Genomic DNA, 24,089 nt, shown 5'->3' with positions numbered 1-24,089 from the left:
CTTTCTCTTCGTCGGTCTCCCTCACTCGCTTTCGTTATTTTGATAGGGGATCCATTTGGTTTAAATTGACTCATTTTGTCAGTGGGAATCGGAGCAGGGAAACTGAAGAGGGAGAAACGGGCAAGGCTGCTGCTGCTTTGATCCCTCCGACAGGCAGCGTGAAAAGTGCATTTCATAAAGGATGTTCGTCTGTGATGAGCCCGCCAGAGTGACAAATTGGGCCCCTGGTGCTTTAAATAATATACTGTGTATGGCTCCAGCCATGGCACAGTAGCTCTATATTGCTAAACTGGCCTGTTAAGAAGGGTGTGTGTTGCGGGTTGAAAGAGAGGAATGGTTAGTGACTCCAATCCAGGGCCGGTTTCACTTCTAAATCATCTACCTTTCTTGTCCATCCGTGTGATACATACACATGTTAATGTGAAACTTGCTTTCAAGTGTCCACTTGCATTCAAATCTAGATTTTGGAGCTTCGAGGATAGGAAGCGACTTTTGAGTGATGACTGCAAAGAGTCTTGTCGTCTCCCTGTGGCGTTTGTTTGCTGGAAACAGAATCATGCACTGATGAATGTTTAAGATGTGGTGTGCCACTGTCGCTGAAACCCCCTTAGCTGGTGAAGCTAGGCAAGGAAAAGAGGATGGTGAAAATGTTCAGACGGGCTTCTTGTTTCTTCACGCTGCATAATTTGACCCAGCATGCTAAACCTCTAGGGATGGAGAGAGGATATGGGGAGTGCACACGCAGCTTGCATGTCCTTGCGTTGACACATGCATGCATACAAGCCCAAAGAAAAATATGTACATACATTACTGTGCTCTAAGTACATTTAAATATTATTATTATTATATTATTATATTATAATATATTGAATTGCTCCAATCAAAACGCTGGATTGGGTGTCGGTGTCGATGGAGCGTATCTATTCAATTCAATTCTATGTTTGATTACATATGGGCATATTACATCATGCATCACGCCAGAAGCCCACATAGTTGAGGGAGCTAACAACACACTTGTTATACGGCTATTTTCTGTCTAAAAATTAATTGTCAACAGGCATGTTGTTTTACAAAGTTAGAAAAGCAATGTTTAAGTCAAGCCTGATGTTGCCTTACACATAAAAAGATAACCCTTAGTCACATCCTGCAGTTAGGCATAAAGCGTATAAACTAAACACTGGTATCAGACGATACCCAAAGTCCAGATATCGGTATTGGGACTAAAAAAGTTGGAAAGATGCAATCCTACTCAAACCACATAATGGAGACTGTAAATGCCCATCACTCCCCACCAAACTCTTTTGCACGTCCTCCTCTCTCTTACGGATGCATTTCATAATGAAGGAATCACCAGAGGAAATCCACAGTTGAGTCTCACATCAAAGATAGAGAGTGAATAAGGAAGGTGACAGCACAGTGGCTCTCTGCAGCAGCAAATCCAATATAGTGCTCGGGGAGGGAACAAACTGTGGCCTATCTGTGAGATAGTCTATAATCCAGGACATCTTGGTGTTATCGGGCTGTATCGCGCTGAGCTTCTGCCCGAGCAAGAGCGGTTGGATAGTGTTTAAGGCACTCGAGGAATCAAAGATCACGATTCTCTCAGAGCTCCCAAACCTCACTCCTAGTGGGATCAAGCCCAATATTGAATGACGTCTTGGCATCATGCGGCATATGTGGACATGTTTTTGTACATATGACTGGTATGCAAATTGCGGTGATCAAGACTCCTGCACCAGATGTCTGCTGTGTAGGATAAGGCCTTCATGCTGTCATAGAAGCCTCAAACACAGTGGGAGGTTTGTTACACAGCAGAGCCCCCCTGGACAGACTCAGTTATATATTAAAGAGGTGCTGGAGAACCTATTTGTTGACTGGCACATCCTTTTAGCACTTTTATCAGGGGCTGCATTGTGCAGAGCTATTTGATGCGGTTTGTTTTTAACCTTGCTAGTAGGTGGTCTGAAGAGAGTATTCTCTAAAACCTGTCTGATGGCTTGTTTGGTTACCCTGGTCACTGTAAAGCTGTGTCTAGGAGGGTCGTCACACCCCAATATCTTTACAATTGAGTTTGTGAGTTAGAAGTCATCATGATGGATGGAGAAGATGACCAAAGACTACAAACAAAAGGATTAAAGGCAGCGGTTTTCTTTAGGTGTTTGGCCACTGCAACATGTGCACTATCAGGAATCCACAGTCCACCTACACTATTATTCAATTATTTTGGTCCCTTTGTGCATTTTAGGGGTGACCCCGAATAGTTGATTATTCTATCAAAAAGGAGCCCGACTGCAAATCTCACAGTCGAATTGTCGCAGTGGTGGGAAAATATGGTTATGAGACAAAGGATCATTAAATTTGGGCTATATGGCTGATTTGACATAGAATTGCTTGGGTTCTCCCAATAAGTCATGATATTTATAGCTTATATTGGGTAAAGATATCAGCTTATTAATAATACTGTTAATAAAATTTGCTTTCAAAAAATATCCTTAGTGCTCAAGATGTGTAGACTAAGTTGCACTCTCCAAATTTGCAGGACCATCCGAATAGCATCTTGCCGATAATGGAGTCGACGATAGGCAAGAATCGACCAATCAGATTTGAGTACGCAAATTCTAAGCCGGGCACGCCGCTACATTATTTTATTGTTCCACTCAAACTTAATGAAAAACAATTTACAAAGTAAACAGTAAGCAATTCTCCAACTAAACCAACAAGACTTGATCAGTTCAGTGTCCCGGCAGAGCTTTGAGCTAGAACACAAGAGTCCATCATGTTTTGTGAACCTGCTGAAACACAGAAAACTAATCCCTCTGGAAAACACAGGGCCTGTAATAATTTGCCTTTTATGCCCTGGAGTGGAGCTCACTGTGCCTGTTCATGATCCTACACGCCGATAAACAGAGAGCCTGTCCCTCGAGGTCAGCATAGTTAACCCCACCACATTTCCACCGCTAGCTTTCCATTTAGGTCGTGACTCACCGTGCCCAGCTCACTCTGGCCGAGAATGCGCTAACAGCTGAGAGCTAATTGCTACACTCAGGATGACAAGCATGGTAGATAGTAGGTGTTATTTGGCTGACACTCAAGCTAACTAGCTAGCCGTCACTGCTAACTACTAATCACAAGTGGAACATTGGTTTTAGACATCAGGTGCTGAGAGAGTACATTTTGTATCAGTAGGAAATGCTTTTATTTTGTTATATCCTTTATTGCAAATAAAGAAATAAGGTGGTTTAGTGCTTTTATTTTAATTTGAAATGAAAGTTATGCCATGCGTGATTACAACATTATTTGCGATATGTAGGTCATGCTAAATTTAACACACATAATGAAATTCTGATGCAATTTAGGTGCTACTGTTATGGGTGTCTTCACCAAGTGGTATTATACTTCTTGTAAAAGCTTCATATTTCATATGCTGCTTAGGGCTGAACATGAAGTATGTTCTGCACGGTCACCATTCATTTTAACTGTATAAGAGAATAATTCCACCAAAGGCCCAGTTGCTATGATATTATTTTTAACCTGCTCCTGGTCATCTTTCGAAACTCTCCCTATGTAGACCTACAGTATGCCTAAGCATAATTTAGATGTTTTCTCTTATTACTACAATCGGTGAAAAGGCACAAATCACAGACTTTTTTCTCTCTTATTTTTATTTTAGGGGACTATTTAATCGAAATTGTATTTTGACAAATAACCATTTAATGGTGTAAAACAGGCCATTGTGTGAGTGTGCCTGCGAGTGTGCGATAAGAGTAACAGTGGAGGAGAAGCAATGACACTTCTTTTTCCAAAGACGAGAGAGAGAGAGAGAGAGAGAGAGAGAGAGAGAGAGAGGAGAGAGAGAGAGGAGAGAGAGAGAGAGAGAGAGAGAGAGAAGGGGGGGGGGGGGGTGTTTGTGAGAGAGAATGATTTTAGAAGAGTAATAAACAACACACATTTAACCCTTTGCACACAAACACACACACACACACACACACACACACACACACACACACACACACACACACACACACACACACAATAGATCAGTAAGCCCTACCATTTTCTACACACCCCTTCATCCCTATGCTGTGTTTGTCTTATCAAATAATACTGTGTGCTCGTCTTCTTGTCTGTGCCTGGGAATGCTGAGCATTGACACACAAGCTTCACAAGCGCTGCATGGTTAATGTAAAGGTTTTGCAACAACCCGCAAGGTCTCTGTGTGATGTGAAAATGAGCTGAGGATGCCATATTGTTTTATCGGTTGCTAGCAGTGTTGCATGTGTGCACCATAGCAGAGCGGCTAATGCTAATCCTAACGGGTCTTCCCGGAGTATTCAAGTTTAAGCTCAGAGTGCCATGAAGAAAACTGCACATACAATAAAAAAGCGGGGTGACACGCTGCTTTATTTCATACTGTAATTTGGAGTTTTTTCGAGCATAAATTAATTAAATATACGAGTTGTAGCTCGTAAAGCTGATTATAAGTGTTACGCATCAAGGGTAATATGAAAGCCTCATGAGTAAATCCCTTTGTTTTAACATATGTGCGGATTTTCCGAGCACACTTTGGAGTTGTTCTTTTTTGAGTTCCAGTACTTTGGTGTCTATGTGTGTGTGTGTGTGTGTGTGTGTGTGTGTGTGTGTGTGTGTGTGTGTGTGTGTGTGTGTGCGTGTGGCAGGAAGCCAGCACCATCTTTCTTATTAGCAGAGTGGATGAGTCTGCTTCTCTCCTCTCCACATCATCCTGTTGTTGTTCCACTTAAAGATGAGGTGATGGGTCAGAAGTGATCTAAGGACGCGGTCCGTGGTGTCTCTATTCATGTGTGTGTCGCGAAAATGCGCAAAGCACCCGCCGTAGCTTCGCTTTGCACAGGCATGTGAGCGCGCATAATGCACGTACGATGAATGAGGGAGCATGACATGCAGGGACACTTTATTTATGGGCACTTCGGGGCTTGAGTGCTGACTGTTCAAATGGGCAGAGGAGAGGTTGAGACCTGTAGAGCGGGGATGTGTGCACAGGGGAGGGAGAGTGCATGCCACATTTGATAATTGGCTGAGAGATCGTCACCAGAATGAAATTATGCTAGTTAATCTCTCCTCAATTAATTACCGCGGGAGCAGGCCGCAGTACATTCATTATTCCAGAAAGAGTATTGACCCTGCTGGAAGAGAAAAGCAGCCATATCATACCCACAATGCGTACCTGCAGTGTCCTCATATAGCTAGTTCGGGGATAGCTAAGAAGAAAGTAAGAATGAAAAGGAAGTTGTGTCATCATCTACCTACCTAGAACCTATAAAAGTTCTCCTATATAAGTATTGGATGGCCTCATGTGGGTTTTTTATGCTGAGTTTTTGTTCCACGCAGAGGTTGGGCATCTCGAAAAGCGAGGCAAAAGGAGGTGACAGCTCATTACAAAACTCCAGGGCTCTGTATCTTTCCCCCTTCGCTCACTCACTCTCTCTCCTTTCTGTTTTTCTCTCTGCGCCCGTCCTGCACCTCTCAAGGCATGGCAGGGGGTGGGGTGGGGGGGGGGGGGGTTCAAGATTATTCCCTTAGTTGCCCTTGCCAGGCAGTAAATACTTCAAGAAGCTCAGAAGGCAGAGAATAGATCACCTGCTGCCACTTTCAACAGTATTCCTCCATCTGGCGTATAAACAGCACTGCTAGGTTACATAGAAAGATGTTGAAAAAGAGCAAATGTGAGTCACATATGCTCGTGAACGGGCTGCTATTTGCATTTCTTATGTATTGAATTGTAATTAAAAGAGACGGAAAGTGTGTTACTTTCTGCTCCTTCGATCAAATTGACCTCCCTCTTAGAAGATCTTAACTGCACTAATGGGGGTTACATATTTGAGGTTTGGCTTTAACTTTAATGTGCCACCGAAGGAATCTCAAATGCTGACGTTAATGCAATCAATTAATGTCGTCGCCAGCGGTGCGCGCCATGACTGCGCATTTTTTCAAAGGGCACTGCTCCCCAGGACTCCCCTTTTGTTCTCATTTTCCCCTGCACCGCTGCGTAACTTTCCCTCTCAAACCCCTCCTTAATTGCCTGGCAAACATCTCAGCAAGAGAAAGACAAATATCGCTTTTTTCCCGTGGATATTGTTCTGTCTGAACTCGCCGTGACGGCGTTAATAATTTAGCACCTATTCTTTTTCTCGACGCCCCTACATCTTCCTTTCTCACCTTCTTTTCTCCTCTTAGGCCTCTTTCCTCCTCTCCCCCGCCCCTCCATTCGTTCCCCACAGCCACCTTTAGTCGTGTGTGTATTCCGTGTCTGTCTGCCTGTCTGTCTTTGATGCCGAGGACCTCGAAGCTGCGAGGCAATGCCACGGGGGCTCTTGCACAGCGAGACAGCCAAACACAGTGAGACTCGCTCTTACACCATAATTAGTCGGCAAGTTTCACCTAATTAAATGGGACCCTATTAGAGGCGAGAATGAGTAGAAAGGGAGAAACAAGAAAGACGACCGCGGAGCATGTGTGGCGACCCTCTTTGGATTTGTTTTTGGTTTGAGTTTCATTCCTATCTCTGTCTCTCTTGTCTGTTTGCTGTCTTTCTCCTTTCCTTACTTTGTCATAAAGGCCTGAGCATTTCCAACAGCTGGATTTTCAGGATAAATATTTCATTTTCCTTCCATCAGCCTGCGTGGAGTAATCTGTATGACACCCCGCAATGTACACTGTCATCTTCACGGCGATTGCTCCGCCGTGTGAAATAGATCTGTCCGTACAGGGAGGCCTTTGATGAGGGGGGCGGGAGACAATCTCAAGCCCATTTCCAAACCAGACTCACTGTTCTCACACAAGCGCCCTCTCGTGCCTTTTTCGCCCAAGCGTAGACAACTTTCTTTTTGAAAATGTTGTGGCTTCAAATTGGAAGCACATGGACCTTTTGGAGGTTAAAGTGGTTTGTTTTTTTTGTTTTCTTAATACGGGGAGTGTGATGGAAGTGTATTAGATTGAGTTAATGGAGAGGTTTGAGGCGCCTGACATCTCCCTGCACACAGGACTTCATTGAGATCATTTGAAACCTTATAGAGGCTAAATCAAGGTCCTTGCATTGATGAGTTAATGTGAGCATGTGTGAGAGATTTATTTACAGCACAGTACGTCTTCTGTTATCAAAAGTTCCCTTTATCATCACTCTGTCCTTTCCTCATGTCTCTGCTAATGTCCTCAATTCTTTCTCCTCTCCTCCTGTCTTCCCTACTCTCTTCTCCACTGCTCTCTTTGGCAGTGTGTTTGGCCTGTGACGGCCCAAAGGCAGCCATGCTGTCTTCTCCACTCAATCTGCTGTTTCCCTTCTCCCAGGCCCTGACCCTGCTATACTCAGCACACACACTCTCCCTCCTTGTCTCCCTCTCCTTCTATCCCTCCCTCTTTACATCATTCCTGTCGCCCTCCTCCCTTTCTGCTCTGACCCCTATCTGCTGTCTGACAGACATTGCATTGCCGAAGACACGGCGTGTAGACACAAAAGCGCACGCGGGCACATCACCTCTGTTTTGTCTACTCTTCCCTCTCTGTCTTTTTTTTTTTCTTCTTTTCCTTCCATCCCTTCCTCCCAAATCCTCAGCAGTTTGGGTTGAATCAGGGCAAGAGGTCGAGGGGCTTCAGTCTGTAGCAGCGGTTCATAGCTTAATATAGAGAGAGGAAGGGAGTGATGTTGCGGGGGACGACACAGCTTGAAAGTAAAAGCGCTGGTGACTTAGATGAATGCAGACTAGCAAGTGGACTTCCTGACATGCCGTGGAAAACATAGTGTACAGTACTGTGACACAAACAAACGCACTAAACTGTAATTGCCCAGAAATGCCCACGCAACAGACATTAGCAAGCATATGGCCATAAGCGATGACAGTCTAACCCTCCATTTTTCCCCCCTACCACTAAAACATCTTAGCGAGTGCTAAAGACGCCGCATCAAATTGCTACTGTACCCCGGCAGTAGAGGTTCTTTGAAATATCCCACAGTGTAAACTAGTCAGACTAAAGCCAGCTAAGAAAAGCCGCAGCTGAACCAGTGCAGCCACTGGCCCACTTTCTGCCTGCACAAATGAAGAAAGTCACACAGTATGAGGCACATATATGTCGGAGCGCTGCTCTACAGTGGAATCTCTGGGTAATCGTCACTTTGGCGGCAGACTACTTTTGTCCATATGAAATTACATCTCAGGGAAGGCTGCTGCTCACCCCTCTTCCTCATCTGCCAATCACTCCCCCAATCCACCATCGCCACCTCCTCCTCTCTCCTCCAGAAGTTTCTTTTGAGTAAATGTAAAAGAGGGCTAATGGCTTGCGTTGCGGGCCATTATGAGAATTGGCTTGAAAGCTCTTCTTCTCCAGCGACGGAGATAGCGAGCACCTAGATTGTGCCCTCTTGTTCCCCAAACAAGGCCCGAGCCCCGGGGACATAACCTGGTATGGAGGGTCTCCTTGTTTGGCTCTCAGTGTTGCAGGGAGGCTTTTTAACACAGCCGAGTGACCCACTTGTATTGTGTTGTGTTATGGTTGATAGTGTGGGCTCGCGGGATGTTTGTGAATATGTAACAAAAGCCTGCTACAGTGCTGCGAGTGCTCTAAGGGCTTTTCTTTGAAGATATTTTCTACGTCCTGATTTCTGAATTGGGTCTTGAAAGGGCCTATGGATATGTTTGGAAGCGATGTTGCGTGTCTTCCTCATAGAAATACTTCATTACAATTGTGGGGGTTTTTTATCAGCCGTTTTTGTAATGCATTTGCTTTTATTCTGCCAACTTACATTCTTAGATATAAGTTTGAACCAATTCAGCCAGCAAGGGTTTATAAAAGGAAATGTGAAGAGTGATGTTCTTGCTAAGAAAATAATAATCTGATGGATGTTGATGGGACATCAGAATTAATTTAGCATTACCTACAAGAGGTTAAGGTTGGCTGAATCCAACTCTAGGGTACTTATTTGTCCAGAGCTAAAGGACACGTGCACTTAAGTGGTTTTAAAGCACTCATATTGATGGCCCATCCTCAGAGGGAGGTGACACTTGTGAAGACATAAGTAGACATAAAAACACAGCATATTTGCTTTGATATAGCTCAGTGGGAAACATCTTCATTTTTAGCCAGCATGCTGAGTCAATGGACCATGGCTAGAAAATAATCAGCCTCCTTTCAGTGCACACAAACCACAGAGTGCCGGCTAACTACCTCGGCAGCTCACCGCGCACGGCGGCGGAGATGTGTTGCCGAAGGTGGGCCGCTTACCCGCGAGAGCTGGCGGAAGCAAGAGGTTCCTCCCTGTTGTTTTTGTTCCCCTTACAAGTTTGTCTGAATGTGACTGGGGTGAGGAGGCAATTGAATGAGCAGCCAGGAGCAAGGCAGGCCAGGGGAGCCTTGTGAGAGCCGCCGTGCATTGTGGGTAGCATGATGGCTCAATCGTAGGTGTAAATGAGCAAGACAATCAGGACCTGGTATCCGCTTGTCTCTTTGATGACTGTGTTTATCAAGCTGTGACAGGGGGAAAAGGAAGGAGAGGGAGACAAAGACATCTCTTCTTCCCATGCCATGATCCATAGCAACTTTTATCATTTTTACCATCAGCTGGCATGTTAACTATTTGATTGCCAATGCATCTCTCTGTTTTGTTTTGTTTTGTTTTGTTTTCTTGTCTGTCGTCTCATTTATTTAGCTATTTACATTCCATTAAACAGAACTACTCAGTTGTTTGGGCTCACTAATGACAAAAAGTTATTTGATTTTTCTATCAAGTGGCAGTTGCTCCCTGAGGCTTTGGCTATATAATGACTGGCAATCATTAGCTGATGCTTTACAAAGGTAATTTGTGACATGAAAATGGATTCTAATAGGTATTTAGTAGGAATAGGATTTCTGGCAGCACAGGAATGGCACTCTCGAAGTAATATCGAATGTTTTGCTGAAAGGCATTCAGAGTGAACGTGATTCAAAGGTTGATTAAACACTTGAATCAACAGGACTGTATTCTGTTATTCCTACCTCCTCTTCCTTAGCTGTCCTCTTCTCGGCTGCATTGTGTCTGCTCTGCAAACGTTGTTGTGGTGCTTAGCTACAGTGCAAGGTTTCTCATACAGTATACATATATCTTTTATTGCATAAGTGCAAAACATTAAGAGTGATTTCTGTTCTATTTTTTCTTTTACAGGAGAAAAAGAGCATTGAAAGTAAGCCATGGTCCAAACTCTTTTGATTTGTTTTTAATATTAGGCAAAAGGCATGCTTGGCTTTGGTTTGCACTCACCCTTGCTTTTGCTTGATTTTAATTTTCCATACTTCAGGTCATGAATATATTACATCTAACATAGCATCTTTATAACATTGGCACTCCTATTAACTTTGTGTAATGTCCAAGCATTCGGTCAGAATCCTTCCTTCCTTCCAGCTTTTTTTTTGTCTTATATAAAGCTACGCAGCTTTGGTTCGCTCTATTTGGGATAATTGTCTTTCACATATTGCACTGAAACAAACTCTTGCACCGTCCGACAGAAGTCATTGACAGTCGGGTATCTGTCAAACTTGTTGTTTTGGTTTAGCATCGTAAGCACATAATTTTCTTTCCACAAATAATACAGTAGACGTAGTTAATCTGAGGCCAGCTCCCAGCTAGGTAATTGGTTAAGACCCCTATTAGTGGATTTAAGAGGATATCAAGGCGCTTTAGCCACACAAAGCTATTAAGCTACTTAGATCAGAATGTGATTGCTGTCTGTCAATCACCAGATAAGAAAATAGGGTTTTGTTGGTGCTCCCCTCTCACAAACATACTCACCCACACACATTACAAACACACAAACACAGAGCAGGCCTGATTATGAATCTTAAATTTTAGATCAGGGCAAGCTGAAAACCACAAACTGACCTCCTTCCCTACTCTCATTGCTGCCACTCCCTCCTCCTTTCCCTTCCCCTTTCAGCACAAACACGTTTTGAAGCATGACAATATTTCAACTCTGATTCACGGCACTGTTTTTTAGTTTGAGGCTGTTGTCGTAGCCAGTGGAGTCTTCTTTTCATTGGTGTTTTACGTTACCGTTTCTGTCATGTGGTATGGGTTCTGCATGAAATGTAATTTTATCCGAACAAACCTGGATTCTCCTCACAAGTGATAAAATTCAGAACTCGCATTGGCTGTGTCAATAGGTGCCTTGTAACCATCGTGACCAGTTTTTTGTTATTTTTTACCTTCTCCATTAACATTTAGATGCGCTGATGACCTCATTAGGGAGAAAATACAAATTCACGCATCTAATGAAGGAATTCATAATAGCCAAATCATGTGACACATACCACACCAAACACTAAGTGCTAGGAAATGTATTTACTCATTTTAGTTGCTCCTTAAATATCCCACTTTATTGGAACAAACAGTATCATTTACTTTTGTTTTTCTCCTTCTGCTTCCTCTAGACTCCCGGCCCTTGCCTGACGTAGCTATGACTGGCAAGTGCACCCGGGAATGCGACGAGTACGGCCACTCGGACTCCTGCTGGATGCCTGTGCGCACGTCGCCTGAGCGACGGCCATCCAAGTCAACCACTACCCCTCAACAACCAAAGCTTTCCACTTTCATGAGCGGCAACGGCAGCGGCAGCAGCAGCGCCGAGCAGCCCGGCAGCCAAGAGACCCTCGCCATGGCCGCCATGGCCAACGGAGACCCCACCGCCTCTCACATGATGGGCGACCGCAATCGCAACCTGCTCAACAAGAAGATGGCTTCCTCCTCCTCCTCCTACGAGGCCTTCGGCTCGCCTTCCTATGGCTCGCCAGGAAGTGGGGAAGAAGTGCTGGGCCACCCCACCGAGGAGATCCCTCTGGCACCTACTGGGGAGTACAAGCCCACGTCCTGTGGTACTCTGACACGACGGGAGGTGTACCTGTGAGTGTTAGACAAACCCGCTGTGCCACAACATATGGCATTAAACACTAAGCATAGTTGCTTACCCACCATCATTACAGCTCTAGAAGCTTTTAGCCACCCTTGTTCTGCAAGGTAGGACTAAACTTTATCCAAAGACTTTTACGACAGCTTCTTAATGAAAAATCTACGCGGATATATAAACATCATTTTTAAAGTGCTAATTCTGGCCATGACCTGGAAGAAAGGAGGAGGAGGAAGAACTGTTGAGGGGCATTGACAGGACTTGGGACGAGGCTGTTCTACTGGCGAGTCGGGCTCTTGGGACATGATCTGCTGCTTGACAGTCAATCTGTACAATACTCAACTCATTTTACATATACAGTACATGCATGCATTACCCGTCCCATTCCCTGAAGGTGACACTGTACAAAAGAGACAATTTCTTTTTCTGTTTGTGTTTTTTCTAGAAACAAAAGCTGTACATGTGGACTATTTTGTCTTTAAAGTGCGTCTGGCTCTGCCTTTTTTTTATTTCAGAACACTGCTCTGGCCGTGGCTGCAACAATATATTGGACATAATGGTCTATATCATACTGAGCTTTCTATGGATTCCATCACCTTGACTGTGATAAAAGTTGCTCAATGGCAGACCAAAACGTAACCGTATACAATTCTCATAAGGACAGGAAGCTTTAAATACTCAGCTCAGAAAACAACACTTGTGTCAGTACTCTCTTGAGATTCTTGGACAGACATGGGAGCCAATGGAATTTGCTGCAACAACACCTTGTTTCAGACTACAACACCACTGGTATGATGGACATATGATGACTGATTCTCACCTACCAGTGTGAACGCTCTTCACAGTTGTACATAAACATTGGACCACAGCAACAACGCTTACTGCTCTCATTCCCCTTTGTCTTGCTACCTTTCCTCAGTCTCTTTGTCTTTGATTGGCGAGGTTGAGACTAAAACCCTCTTTACAAAATGCAAAATCTTAGATCTATCGGCTGGAAAAGCATGTGTGTACATGGTCATGCATATTCGAATCACCTCATTGGGATGCTACTGTTTATATCGAGTTGTAATACTTACCCTGTTTTTCCCAAATCACATATGCAGACACAGAAGCAGATTCATATAACTGAGGCCAGTGGCGCTGCCGGACTGAAAATCCTGGGTAAGCACAGTGTGTGGCATGCCGAGATTAAAATTCTGGAGGTGCAATTGAAATTGTATGTGTGTATGGGCCCGATATGCAGTATATAGTGCGTGTGTGTGTGTGTGTGTAGGCTATATTTAGTGTATACTGTAGATGTACACCGATAATAGGCTTCAGAGGGCGTAAACATGGCCAAGCTGATCCTAAAACAGCTGCAAGGACAGCTTTTTACTGTTATTCCTTTCTTGTTGTGCGATAGACTGAGCAATAAATATCATAATGTACACGTGACCAACAAGCATCAACTTCTTTTTCACTTCTCCTCAAGCCTTCAAGGTGACATGAATCCACACATGGCTGTCCAAGAGTCCTTTTAAAGCAGTGGTACTGTAGATGTTGCTGTCCATAGTACATGGTGATGGCATCTTTGAGCACGAATGTAAGAATCAGCTCAATGGAGAACAATCAAAACGTCTGTATGCGCAGATAGCAGGAGGTTTTTTTCTTTTGGAAAAATGGTGTCAAAGTGAAACCAAAGCTTCGCAAAACAGGATGAAGCGTTCCCATCATTACACACACAAATAGCTTTTTGTTAGGGAGAACTTTGCTTTAAGTACACATTACATGAAGGATTGAGATAAGAATGTGATGTCTCAACTAAACATCCTCAGAGCTGACGCTTAATGACCACACAGACACAAGACAATGTTGAGATGTTGTGCCTCCCTGTCTACAGTGATGTTTCCTTTTCGCAGCTACAGAGGCGCAAAATCCCATGACTGTAATAAAGCAAAATAATATCAGATGCAATGGAACCTTTTTGTATGTTAGCAAAACCCCTTTGGTTTGACCGGAGCTGCTCTTTCTGCATTCCGGCGATCTATAGTCTGTAAGTACTACTCGTTGTTCGAAAGAAAGTGCTCCTATACTTATCAACTGTATACATAAATATTTACTTTTTACTGCACGTTTAATGGGAACTTACTTCACTTACTGAGAAGGAAGAAGAAAAAAACTGTAAAACAAAATGTACAAAAAAATGTTTTCCCTGTAAACATGGAAATCCACCTTGTTGCTTGCTTTTGTTATACCTGAAGAAACATGTAGTACAACTTAGTACATCAGTTAAGACCATACCGTTGATCTTTCTTTTTTTAGAACGTCATCGTCGTCTCTTATATCACCACACAAACCCAAATCTTTCATACATTTTATTTACATAAACTTTATACCATGATATTTGCAATTTCTTTTTTCCATCTTGTATTTTACTTTGTACTCCCATACATGTATTTGTTACACAGTCAAAAGCGTGGAAATGATCACGACAATATACTATGTGTTTTTCTTTTTCTTTTATTTTCTTTATCTTGTGCCACTTTGTATATTTAGAGTGCTTCTGAAAAAAGAAAGAAAATATATAAAAAAAAAAAAAAAAATACAAGAGTGAATGCAAATATGCAATTGTGCCTTTTTATACCAATTGGTATGATTAAATGTTGGTTTGGAATGGTGCATAAATAATTACGTTGACATGCTTACAAAAGTAGATGGGGTGGCATTTAAGAACGGACTAAAAATACATTTGCATATCTTAGATGAAATCCCATGATGTCAAAAGCTTCTTGGAGGACAACCAGTCAAATGTCAGTGAGCCTGTAGGTATAAAACCCAAATGGCTATTGTTAACCGAGTTCAATTATCTTGTTGAAATATCCATTCCTAGCATAGTGCATTACCGAATGAGTACAGGTACATTCAAAAGTTGCTTGTTGGTAGTAATATTAATGATATAATGGATTTTTTTGTCGTGTTCCACTCACGTACATGTATGACATCAGAGGTCAAGTAACCTTCTTTGTGCATGAAACAAGCTCTAGGACTGAATATAAAAGCATAGAAAGATAGAGGCAGGGGGGGGGGGGGGGGGAGAAAAAAAAAGAATGCTTGGAGACATTTGACTGCTCAGAGTTGAGGGAGCCTAGAGATAAAAATGGTAATGTTACGGTTTACTTGGAGGAGTGGAAGTGGAGAGGGGGGTGGGGAAGCTGCAGGGGACAGTAGCTGACAGAACACACACCTCAAGATGTGCGGAGCAACACAACACACACACACACGCGCGCAGATTTACAGTATATGCATATTGGTAGGTGATGAAACCCTGTCCTACAAATAAGCGTGGAATGATGTGCGCTATGATACCGCAAGGTGATGCTTTGAATTTCTAGATCAGATGGGAACAAAGACTCTGTAGTGTGAACCTCAGACATAAAGAGAAGACATGAAAGAAAAAATGCCATTCATTGGCAGCTACACTGAGTACAGTGTACACTTGTTCATTTTTTGATCACTCGTTTTCTTGGTTTTTTCTTTTTTATATTCACTGGAGGTAGCTGCTACAGAATTCTGGACTTTTTTATGATAACATTAGACAGAAAACATGAAGTAGCTGCCGTCAAAATGTTTGTATCTTGCCGTCCGAGGTGTGTGTTCAGTCTGTGCTCTCCTCTAATCGTATAGCCTTCACAGTGTGTAATGAGATTTGTAATATTAACCATTACTATTTGTCCTGCGACTTGGATGTTGATATAGAAATTTGAGGAACAAATGTATCATCGTTTAATATGAGTCACTATGCACGCAGCTTAGCTGAACATGGCAAAGTGTATTGAACGCAAGTCCACTTCTATTTATGAGATATTTTACATAATTTAATTTGCTTTTGTACAGGTTTGTGTAAATAAATTGCTTGTCATTTTTGTCTCTGCAGAAATTAAAATATAACATGGTAAAACAAGTCCATTCGGTTTCATTGTTTTTTTTATGTGTATGTTTGTATTTTCAATCAATAAAACAAAAATTCATTCAAGAGCGTTTAATTGCCTAAATCATAATAAAACCAGGTGAGCTACCGCGGCGCTGCTAGGCACTACATGGAGCGTGACTGTAACTGTAATTTACAGCCCTTAAGTGGCTTATTGCTTTTATGAAATGGTTACTACATTTACCTGGCAAGGATTCATAAAATAAAACACACAGCAATACAAAATTCAATCATATATTGATAAAATAATGATTCTTCTGCCAAGCAATGTAGTTCTTTAGCGACATTTACCAGAGTGGTTGTCAAGCTACACACAGAAAACATGTTTAAAGATCGAGGTGATTATTAACATTTATCTGGATATTGACATGTGTGTACAATTGTTGAAGTTTGTTCAATCATGTTAGCGCTCTTCTTCTCTGTGGTCTTTCTGGTAAACCTAACATTAGTAGAAAGAAAGAACAAAAACTTCTCATCATGTTGCTGCTATTATTACCACACATGCATCTACCATCGGCAACTATTATGCTCACTGTAACTTGAGAAAAGTCGGCATAATAGACTACGAATAAAAACATGCACGCTAGATAATAAAGTTATATCGTTAGCATGTGTTGGAGAGAAAAGGCTAGTGCAACAACAGGTAACGTAATTTCTTTAACAAAGTGACAGGACACGTAGGGCCCCCTGGCTTTTGGTTTTAATGGCGGGTTGTCCATCTCTTCATACCACTTTTCACAAAAGCTGACAAACTTTCCCAGTGATGCTGTTGTGATGCGGTCACAGCTGTGTGTTTGTATGCAAGTATTTTACAACAGGTTTCGGGTGCGGATCAGCCAATCATAATCAAGGGCCGGAAATATCTGTTTTATAATGCTCTTAATCTCAGTTTGTTAACTAAACGGTGTAATTTAAAAATGTAATATCCAACATTAAGTAAACTATTAATATTCTAGTATACTTGTATGTAGGAATGTATGTACTTCATGTAACGCCACTTGGGGGCAGCAAAACAAGCTAAAAAGCAATGCTTTCTTAAGCATTTATGACTAAAATCAGCAAACATAGCAGACACGGAGCAACATTAGCATTCATTTGATGAACGCAAGACTAATATTCACTCCATCATTTTAGCTCTGTTTTGGTCTCAACCAACTCTTGTGAAAAACTGACATGTTTAGCAAATGTTTCACAAGCTAGCCCCCTACATTTGTATGCCATTAATTTGCTAGGCAGGTACCGTACAGCGAGTTTCAAAGAGCTTTTTCGCTAGAATTAGGTGATAATGTTCTTGGGTCATTTGATCAAAATATTAATATATTCATTAAAATATTGATTAGTGCAGCTTTAAGTTTGGACTCAATGTAAAAAGGTTTGATTCCAAAATGTTTTTAGGGTTGAATGAGCCATGTGTTGTCATAATTAAACCAAAGATATTTGGTTATGGTATAAACTGGTGGTTATACCTTTAAGAGAACAAGAATATACAGGAAGTAGAGTGACATTTGGTGAGTTTTGTGTGTTATTTATAGAATTAAGTCATGATATCCAAAACATATTCAAAAACTAAAACTGTATGTGAATGTATACATACTAAATGTGCATCTGATAACATATATTCATATGTTTTTAAGTGTGCATTTTCTATCTTTCCTTCATGTCTGGGTGATGTACTGAGGCGATTACAGTCGCCCCCACGCCGCACACTCCAACACACTAGAAACCAATAATGGCGTCTTAATATGAAACTACAATGCACCGTAAAACGACATAACCAAAGTTCAATAGTTTGGAGAAAGTTTTCCTCTCCACTGTCACGGTAATATTAGAGGACGTACGGTAAAAACACAACTGGAGAAAAACATTATTTTCCCTACAAGGCTGAGAAGTTTTGTTTATGGACGATTTCAATTGAAATTCAAAAAGTGTAACCATTTCTTTTCTGCATGTTTGTCTTCAAAAGATGCCACTTCCAAGAAATACTAGCTTTGAATCATGTTGATATGCAAATGGTCTCGCTCGTTTTCTTGTCCTTTCTGAAGCATTTTGAATTGCCTGGCATGGAATAATCAGCGGGCAGTAATAATGTTTCTGTTTAGAGAGGGGGGAATTAAGACAAATTAGAATTAATTTGAATGTAATTAATGTTTAGGCGATGCATACAAATTAATTGAGATTTTTTTTTTATGAATAAAACAGTAACTGAATACTATGAATAACATAAATAGGGAAACGAGCCAGTTGTGCAGAGATTATTACATGCATTGATCACTGGAGAGTAGGAGGCGTAAGTCAATAATACAGTTTATGTAGAAAATACTTTTTCTTAAATAGGTACATACATCTATTTTTAGCCTTTAATTACTAAAAAATATATACTTTTTGGAATTGTGAAACAGGTTTTTATCAGGTTACCATGTGGGTTAAAATGTCGTTGTGAGCGTTTATCGGATCGATCGCATCAACGTGCTGGTTCATAGGTCTATAAGCACCTGATTTCCCTTTTTCATTGGCAGCAACAAACACCTTTTGGCAGCGATCCCCAGCTATCTGACATTGCCCTCTTATCAACCGCTTCCATACAAAGTTGCAAACAGGCTCCCACACATAAAGGAGGTCTGGACGTGAACTGACCTCCCACACAGGTTTCACTGTGAGAAAACGAGCCCTTAAAAGAGTCATAGGTGAAGTCTCGATAATAATCGCGCATTCACCTGAATCAAAAGGTGTTTTCTGCAGTGGTGTCGTGTTCAACCAGCCTATGAGAGGAGATAGTGTGGGACAGACGGGCAGATAAAACGGCAGGCAAAAAGGAGGAGAGGAAGAGGAGCAGCCTCGATGTGCTACAGAGCAAGAGAGAGATATCAAAGATTTCTATTCCCTAAGCTCAAATATGTAAAGCTAATTAATGAAATCATTGATCACTTCTCTAACATCAAACATGAGGTATGCCATTTTTATATGAATTCCATTCCCGTTTATGCTCACTGGTGCGAAATAACGACTTAAAATCACATCAGCGAGTGGAATTTGACCATAAACCTTAAAGGAAGCTGTTTGATATCCACAATTTATGACTTTTTTATTGTCTTTTCGATTTTATTTTGCTAGCGCGACGGCGGGAAATGGCATCCGAGGAATAGCAGTTAGGGCTTTGTTAAATTGATTTCTATTTCATATTTATTTTATGAACGTGCTGAGGGATTGAGGGCTAACTTTTTTTTATGTGTTGTGGATGGTAAAAATAAACAAGTTCATAAGGAAACTCCTGCAATAACTTTGATTTAATTGCGATCACATAAATTCTATCAGCGCTTATATTTTGCCAGCGATCACTCCCCCGAGGATGATGTCATTACAGTTAATTTTATTGCTTGCACAGCGGAGATGGACACACGCATGGAAATGCAGACTGGCTCACGCTGTGATCACACTTGATCTGCTAAAGTCACCATTTTCTGATGGAAATTCATTTGTTTGAGTGAATTTGGTGCAGTTGCTTTGTTTTGCTATAATTGTAAATATGGTGGAATTCTTTTTTATTGTTTTTATCTGCCCTACAAAGGCAATGCAGTAACTATGGATGAAGTAAAAAAAAAAGAGGGTTTAAAGTTTTCATGCTGGACGGCAAACTCTACAACAGATAGAAAGGTTGTAATGCTTCCATTTTATGTATGATTATTTTACTGAACAATGATTGCCATAGAACCCTAATAGATAATATAATACTTAAACAATGCACTGCACTCTGCCTTTAGATAATCTTCATGGAATGTTTTCTCTTAGTTTTCTTATCAATTTGAACTAGTTTAAGAAAATGTACTTGAGTTTACAGTCCATAGCTTACAGAAATCAAGTATCTGTGTTACTATCTGTATGAGTACAATTACTATTTACATTTAAATCAATATTATACTAAATACTGACTCCATTTTAAGTGATGTAAAGGTATCTTGACCAAACCAAATCACATGAACTTCACTAGAGTCAAAAAACATAGTCGGCAGCTACTGAGGTCTGCTAAGCTAGCTACCTTTAGCAGGAGTTTAGCCGTTTCTTCTTCTGCTCAATCACAAATTGATTTAGCTGGTGCCTTATTTAATTATATGTAGCAGCCTAACAAATAGGCAAATGTCATTCTATCAAAATTAATATTCTGGTGGAAAATCAGTAACTAAACGTAGCTTTAGTTTTAGCTAAAGCTAGCCGCGACTATCTTAAATGCTAACTTTCACTTAATAAAGCCCTCTAGCCTAGCTTAGAAGAATCGGAGGGATGAAACCTTCTTTTTAATGGCCACACATGCAGAGCACACAGCACACAGCACACACAGTGAAATGTGTTCTCTGCTTTTAACCCATCCTAGTACCAGGAGTCTACTACTAGGAGCAGTGGGCAGCTAATGTACAGCACCCAGGGAGCAATGGGAGTGAGGGGGGAAGTGTATGGTGCATTGCTCAAGGGCACCACGGCAGGGCAGGAGGTGAACAGGGACCTCTCCAAGTAGCAGTCACACCAGAGCTGTCTAGTTCTATGGCAGAAAGTGCGTACAGAGGTGGAAAGTAGGCTACTAAGTACAATTTTGACGTACTTGTACTTTACTTGAGTATTTCCATTTTCTGCCACTTTATACTTTTATTCCACTGCATTTCAGCGGGCAAATATTGTTATTTTTTGCTCCACTACATCTACTGTTTGATACATAAATTATGTTGCAGGTTCAGATTAACAATACAAAATATAATCAACAAATAAATAGTAATGATAATGTAGTAGGTTAACATATGATACAGTAAGATAAGTTGTGTAGTTACTACAAATATAAAATTATTAAAAATGTCCATTTAAAATCACACATTCGTAGCGCATATATATACACACATATATTTTTATATAGTAAAGAAAGTAAGATACGGGCTATACCTCATGCTTTATCAAATATGTAATCACTGCATTTTGCTACTATCCTGATCTCCTAAGATGTATGAGCCACAGGATCCTTACACAAAACCTTCTGTGACATAAACAGAGATTGCAGCATGTGCATATCTCTGCAGATTTTTAGTTCCATCATTTATTGTTTTTGCTCACATCCTTCCAGTTGTGTACATGACAAATAGTTTTCACCTGCAAACAAGGACACGGAGAAGGCAGAACAGAGCTGGACTGGCAGGGAGGAGGTAAGAGTGATATCTTTCCAGTGTGTGTGTGGGTCACTAGTTATTACCCACAAGACTCTCTGTGACCCCTGCTGTCACATGATGATTTCCCACAATGACCTACAGCCACGAGTCGCTCACATGATCTCCCACCAAAGATGAGGTATGAAATGCTACTTGTTGCGAGGCCAAAAAAAATCTGCTGAAAAAAAAAGGCAAATGTACATCCATTTATCACAAATCAGTTGTGAGTCGAATGCACACACATTTATATGTGCTAGATTTATGTGGCAGAAGCAATTTGACAAAAATCCATACAAGCCTTAGTAGTCGGAGGCGGGCTGTGATTAATGAGAACTACTTACATAAGAGAAAGTGAGCGGGTGAGAAGAAAGGGGGAGACAGAGCTACAGAAGGCAGAGAAATGACAAATAGATGGTAGTAGACTGTGGGGGAAAGGGATTGAGAAAAAGGTGACTGTTTGATTGACTATCCGACACCCCCCCGCCCCCCTGACAACCACACTTTATGTTCTAAAAAGTAAGCCTCGACAAATGACGAATACATGTATTCATTGCAGCCAAACTCTCATTTCATAATCTACTTACTTCCGAAAGTTGTGGAAAAGATCATTAGAAACCCCAATTTCTCCAATTTCCGCCCAAAGACGAAAACCTTGTAAGAAATATTGAATTGGAACTTCTACAAATGCTTGACTGTGACCCAGGTGAGTAAATCTTTTTACAAAAAGTGTTACACTTTCACCTGACGAGAGACATTGTGGCATAACATTCCGAGTTAGATACCCTTTATTAAAAATAAACTTTCAGCATTATTTGAGTATGAATGATGAGTGAGCAACAACAAAAAACATTTTGAGGATGCTTGTCCCTCTGAATAGTTTGTTTTTGTAAAACTTAGGGTGTAAGTAGGGTGTCCAATCTTAAGGATCAATACTGAATAGAATCGTGGGGAAGAGTCTGACTGTCACGTTGAAATGATTGGAGTAGAAGTAAATCCAAACAAAATACTCGTTTCATTTTTACAGTCTGGATCCTTTCTTTTAAAGACATTATAAAAGATTTATTTGATTTATTTCATGTTTTCTGTTTGGAAAATAACTCTTCAACCAACTGACCAACTGTCAATCTTGAAACAATGGAGAAATTGCTCCATAGCGCTACTAGCGGCCAAATATTCCACTGGGTAACCTTTTTAAAACACTCAGAATGAGCCAAATCCATGTAGTCATGAATATGATAAGAAGCCACACACCACTAAAACACTAAACAGGTTTCCATCCAGATTAAGTGCAAATTTTAACCAATTTAACTGACAATTTGCAAAATAAAAGGACCTTTCCATCCATCAATGTACCCTTCAGCTTCAGTGGACTTTTAAGTCACATGCTAAATGTACGTCAGGATGCGGTCACTAAGTCTGTTTCCATTGCACCCTTTTATGTATGAAAATGCACACAAATTCCAGTGGGCCTACAGGTCTTTTCTAAAGCCAAAAAATCTCAGAATTTCAAAAATAAATGAATCTTTCAATCAGCTGGAACAACCCTTTATTTAATAATCAGCTTTAACAACCCTTGCAGACAAATCGGGACTGCAAATTAAGATTTTTCGGAGATAGTTGAATGTTTTGTAGCTAAACAAAACTGGGAAAATGGTTTTCCAACAGCTTCTACTACTAAAACTATTACTAAAAATAATATTTGTACCTTTTTAATGTTTAATGCATACTTTCTACAGGTCAGTTACATATGTGAAGAAGCACACTTGCTCTTCATTTGTATGAACAATCGGAACATGAAAAAGACCTTTAGTCACAGGGCATTAATAATACATGCTTACAATACTGAGGCTTTCAAAACGATCAGAAACTGGTGCTCATTAGTTTGTGGAAAGGCCACCGCATAGAATTTCTCACTTATGAAAGACACTGTGAAGATGATCATCTTTGACATATGAATCATGGGGTGATATCATGCAAGAGTAGCCTGTTTCGCCGCTTCCACTTGGGCAGTGCGAGTCATATCTTATCTTTGCCCTTTTCCACATCCACAGCAATGCATTTATGTTTAGGATTCGCATACACAATGGCAATGTTTTTACTTTAACCGTTTATCCTCGCCTCCAGTGTGACAGTGATGCAAGTCGTCAGACTAAACGCTGACCCTGCCGTCAAGCTGCCGAAACAAAATTCACATATGCTCTTCTTTTCTTTCACTCCTCTTTGTTTTTGTTTCCCCTCCTTCTTTCCCCCTCTTATTCCCCGTCTGTGGGATTCCCATGCATTTTCTACACATGCTCTAATTCTTCTTGCATTACGCACAAAGCCAGAAGGAAAAAGCGAGCGAAAGAGAAAAGAGAAGAGAAAAACAATAAGGAGGGAGAGCGACGCGTGGAGGGAGAGTTGATTTTGCTCCTTGCCTCATGCTGTTAACATGCAGAGGGTACCAGCCACGAGAATGCAACGGATTTCCTTTTATTAGGAGAATGATCTCAGTGATCTCATTATTTCCCATGTGGATGAATGTATAATGCACGGAGCAGCTGTGTGTGAGGGCCAGAACAACGCCTTGAGTCCTCTAGCTCAAGAATTAACCATTTCTTGTGTTGTGTTTGTTGACAATCCATCTGTTTTCTCTCACACTTCAATGCCTGATCACGAATACAGGGTTTGACTCAGCAGGGATTGCGTTGACCTTACAGTGTAGGTGTGTGTCACTGTGTGTGTGTTGAATCCCAGACTCACCCTTGGCTCAAGGCCAGAGTGCAGCACGGCTATATTCCATTTTGACACTTTGATAGACACCAAGTCATTTCCGTCCCACTGTGCCCCGCCAGCTCTGCCACTCTGCTGCACTTCTCATTACTGTTAGACCAAAGGAAATCACCAAGTAGGCATACGGATTGTGAAAATGAGATGTATAGAGAAGGAGTGCTATTTCAAGAAGCTACACAGTACGAGGCCCTTTCTTTAATCATTACTTAGCTGTGTGTCAAACAAATCCACCAAGATATCTTCCTGCGACAAGTACACAGGGCA

General features: G+C 41.3%; 1 protein-coding gene across 3 annotated transcripts in view; it reads left to right on the top strand.

The window, feature by feature from the left end:
* Positions 1-15,843, top strand: part of pcdh7b (protocadherin 7b) — a 107,801-nt gene extending 91,958 nt beyond the window's left edge. For 2 of the 3 annotated variants that reach the window (XM_029454664.1, XM_029454663.1), the window contains exon 3: positions 11,431-15,843. In XM_029454664.1, the coding sequence (XP_029310524.1) occupies positions 11,431-11,903 (473 nt within the window). In that variant the 3' untranslated portion in view covers positions 11,904-15,843. Of the gene's footprint in view, positions 1-10,168; positions 10,188-11,430 lie in introns of all 3 variants that reach the window. The other variant, XM_029454665.1, reaches the window with a different exon arrangement.
* Positions 15,844-24,089: the final 8,246 nt, after the last annotated feature.

The sequence above is a fragment of the Cottoperca gobio genome, chromosome 18, assembly GCF_900634415.1.
Source record: "Cottoperca gobio chromosome 18, fCotGob3.1, whole genome shotgun sequence".
Lineage (NCBI taxonomy): Eukaryota > Metazoa > Chordata > Actinopteri > Perciformes > Bovichtidae > Cottoperca > Cottoperca gobio.
Note: the sequence above shows the minus strand (reverse complement) of the source record. Positions and strands in the feature narration are given on the sequence as shown.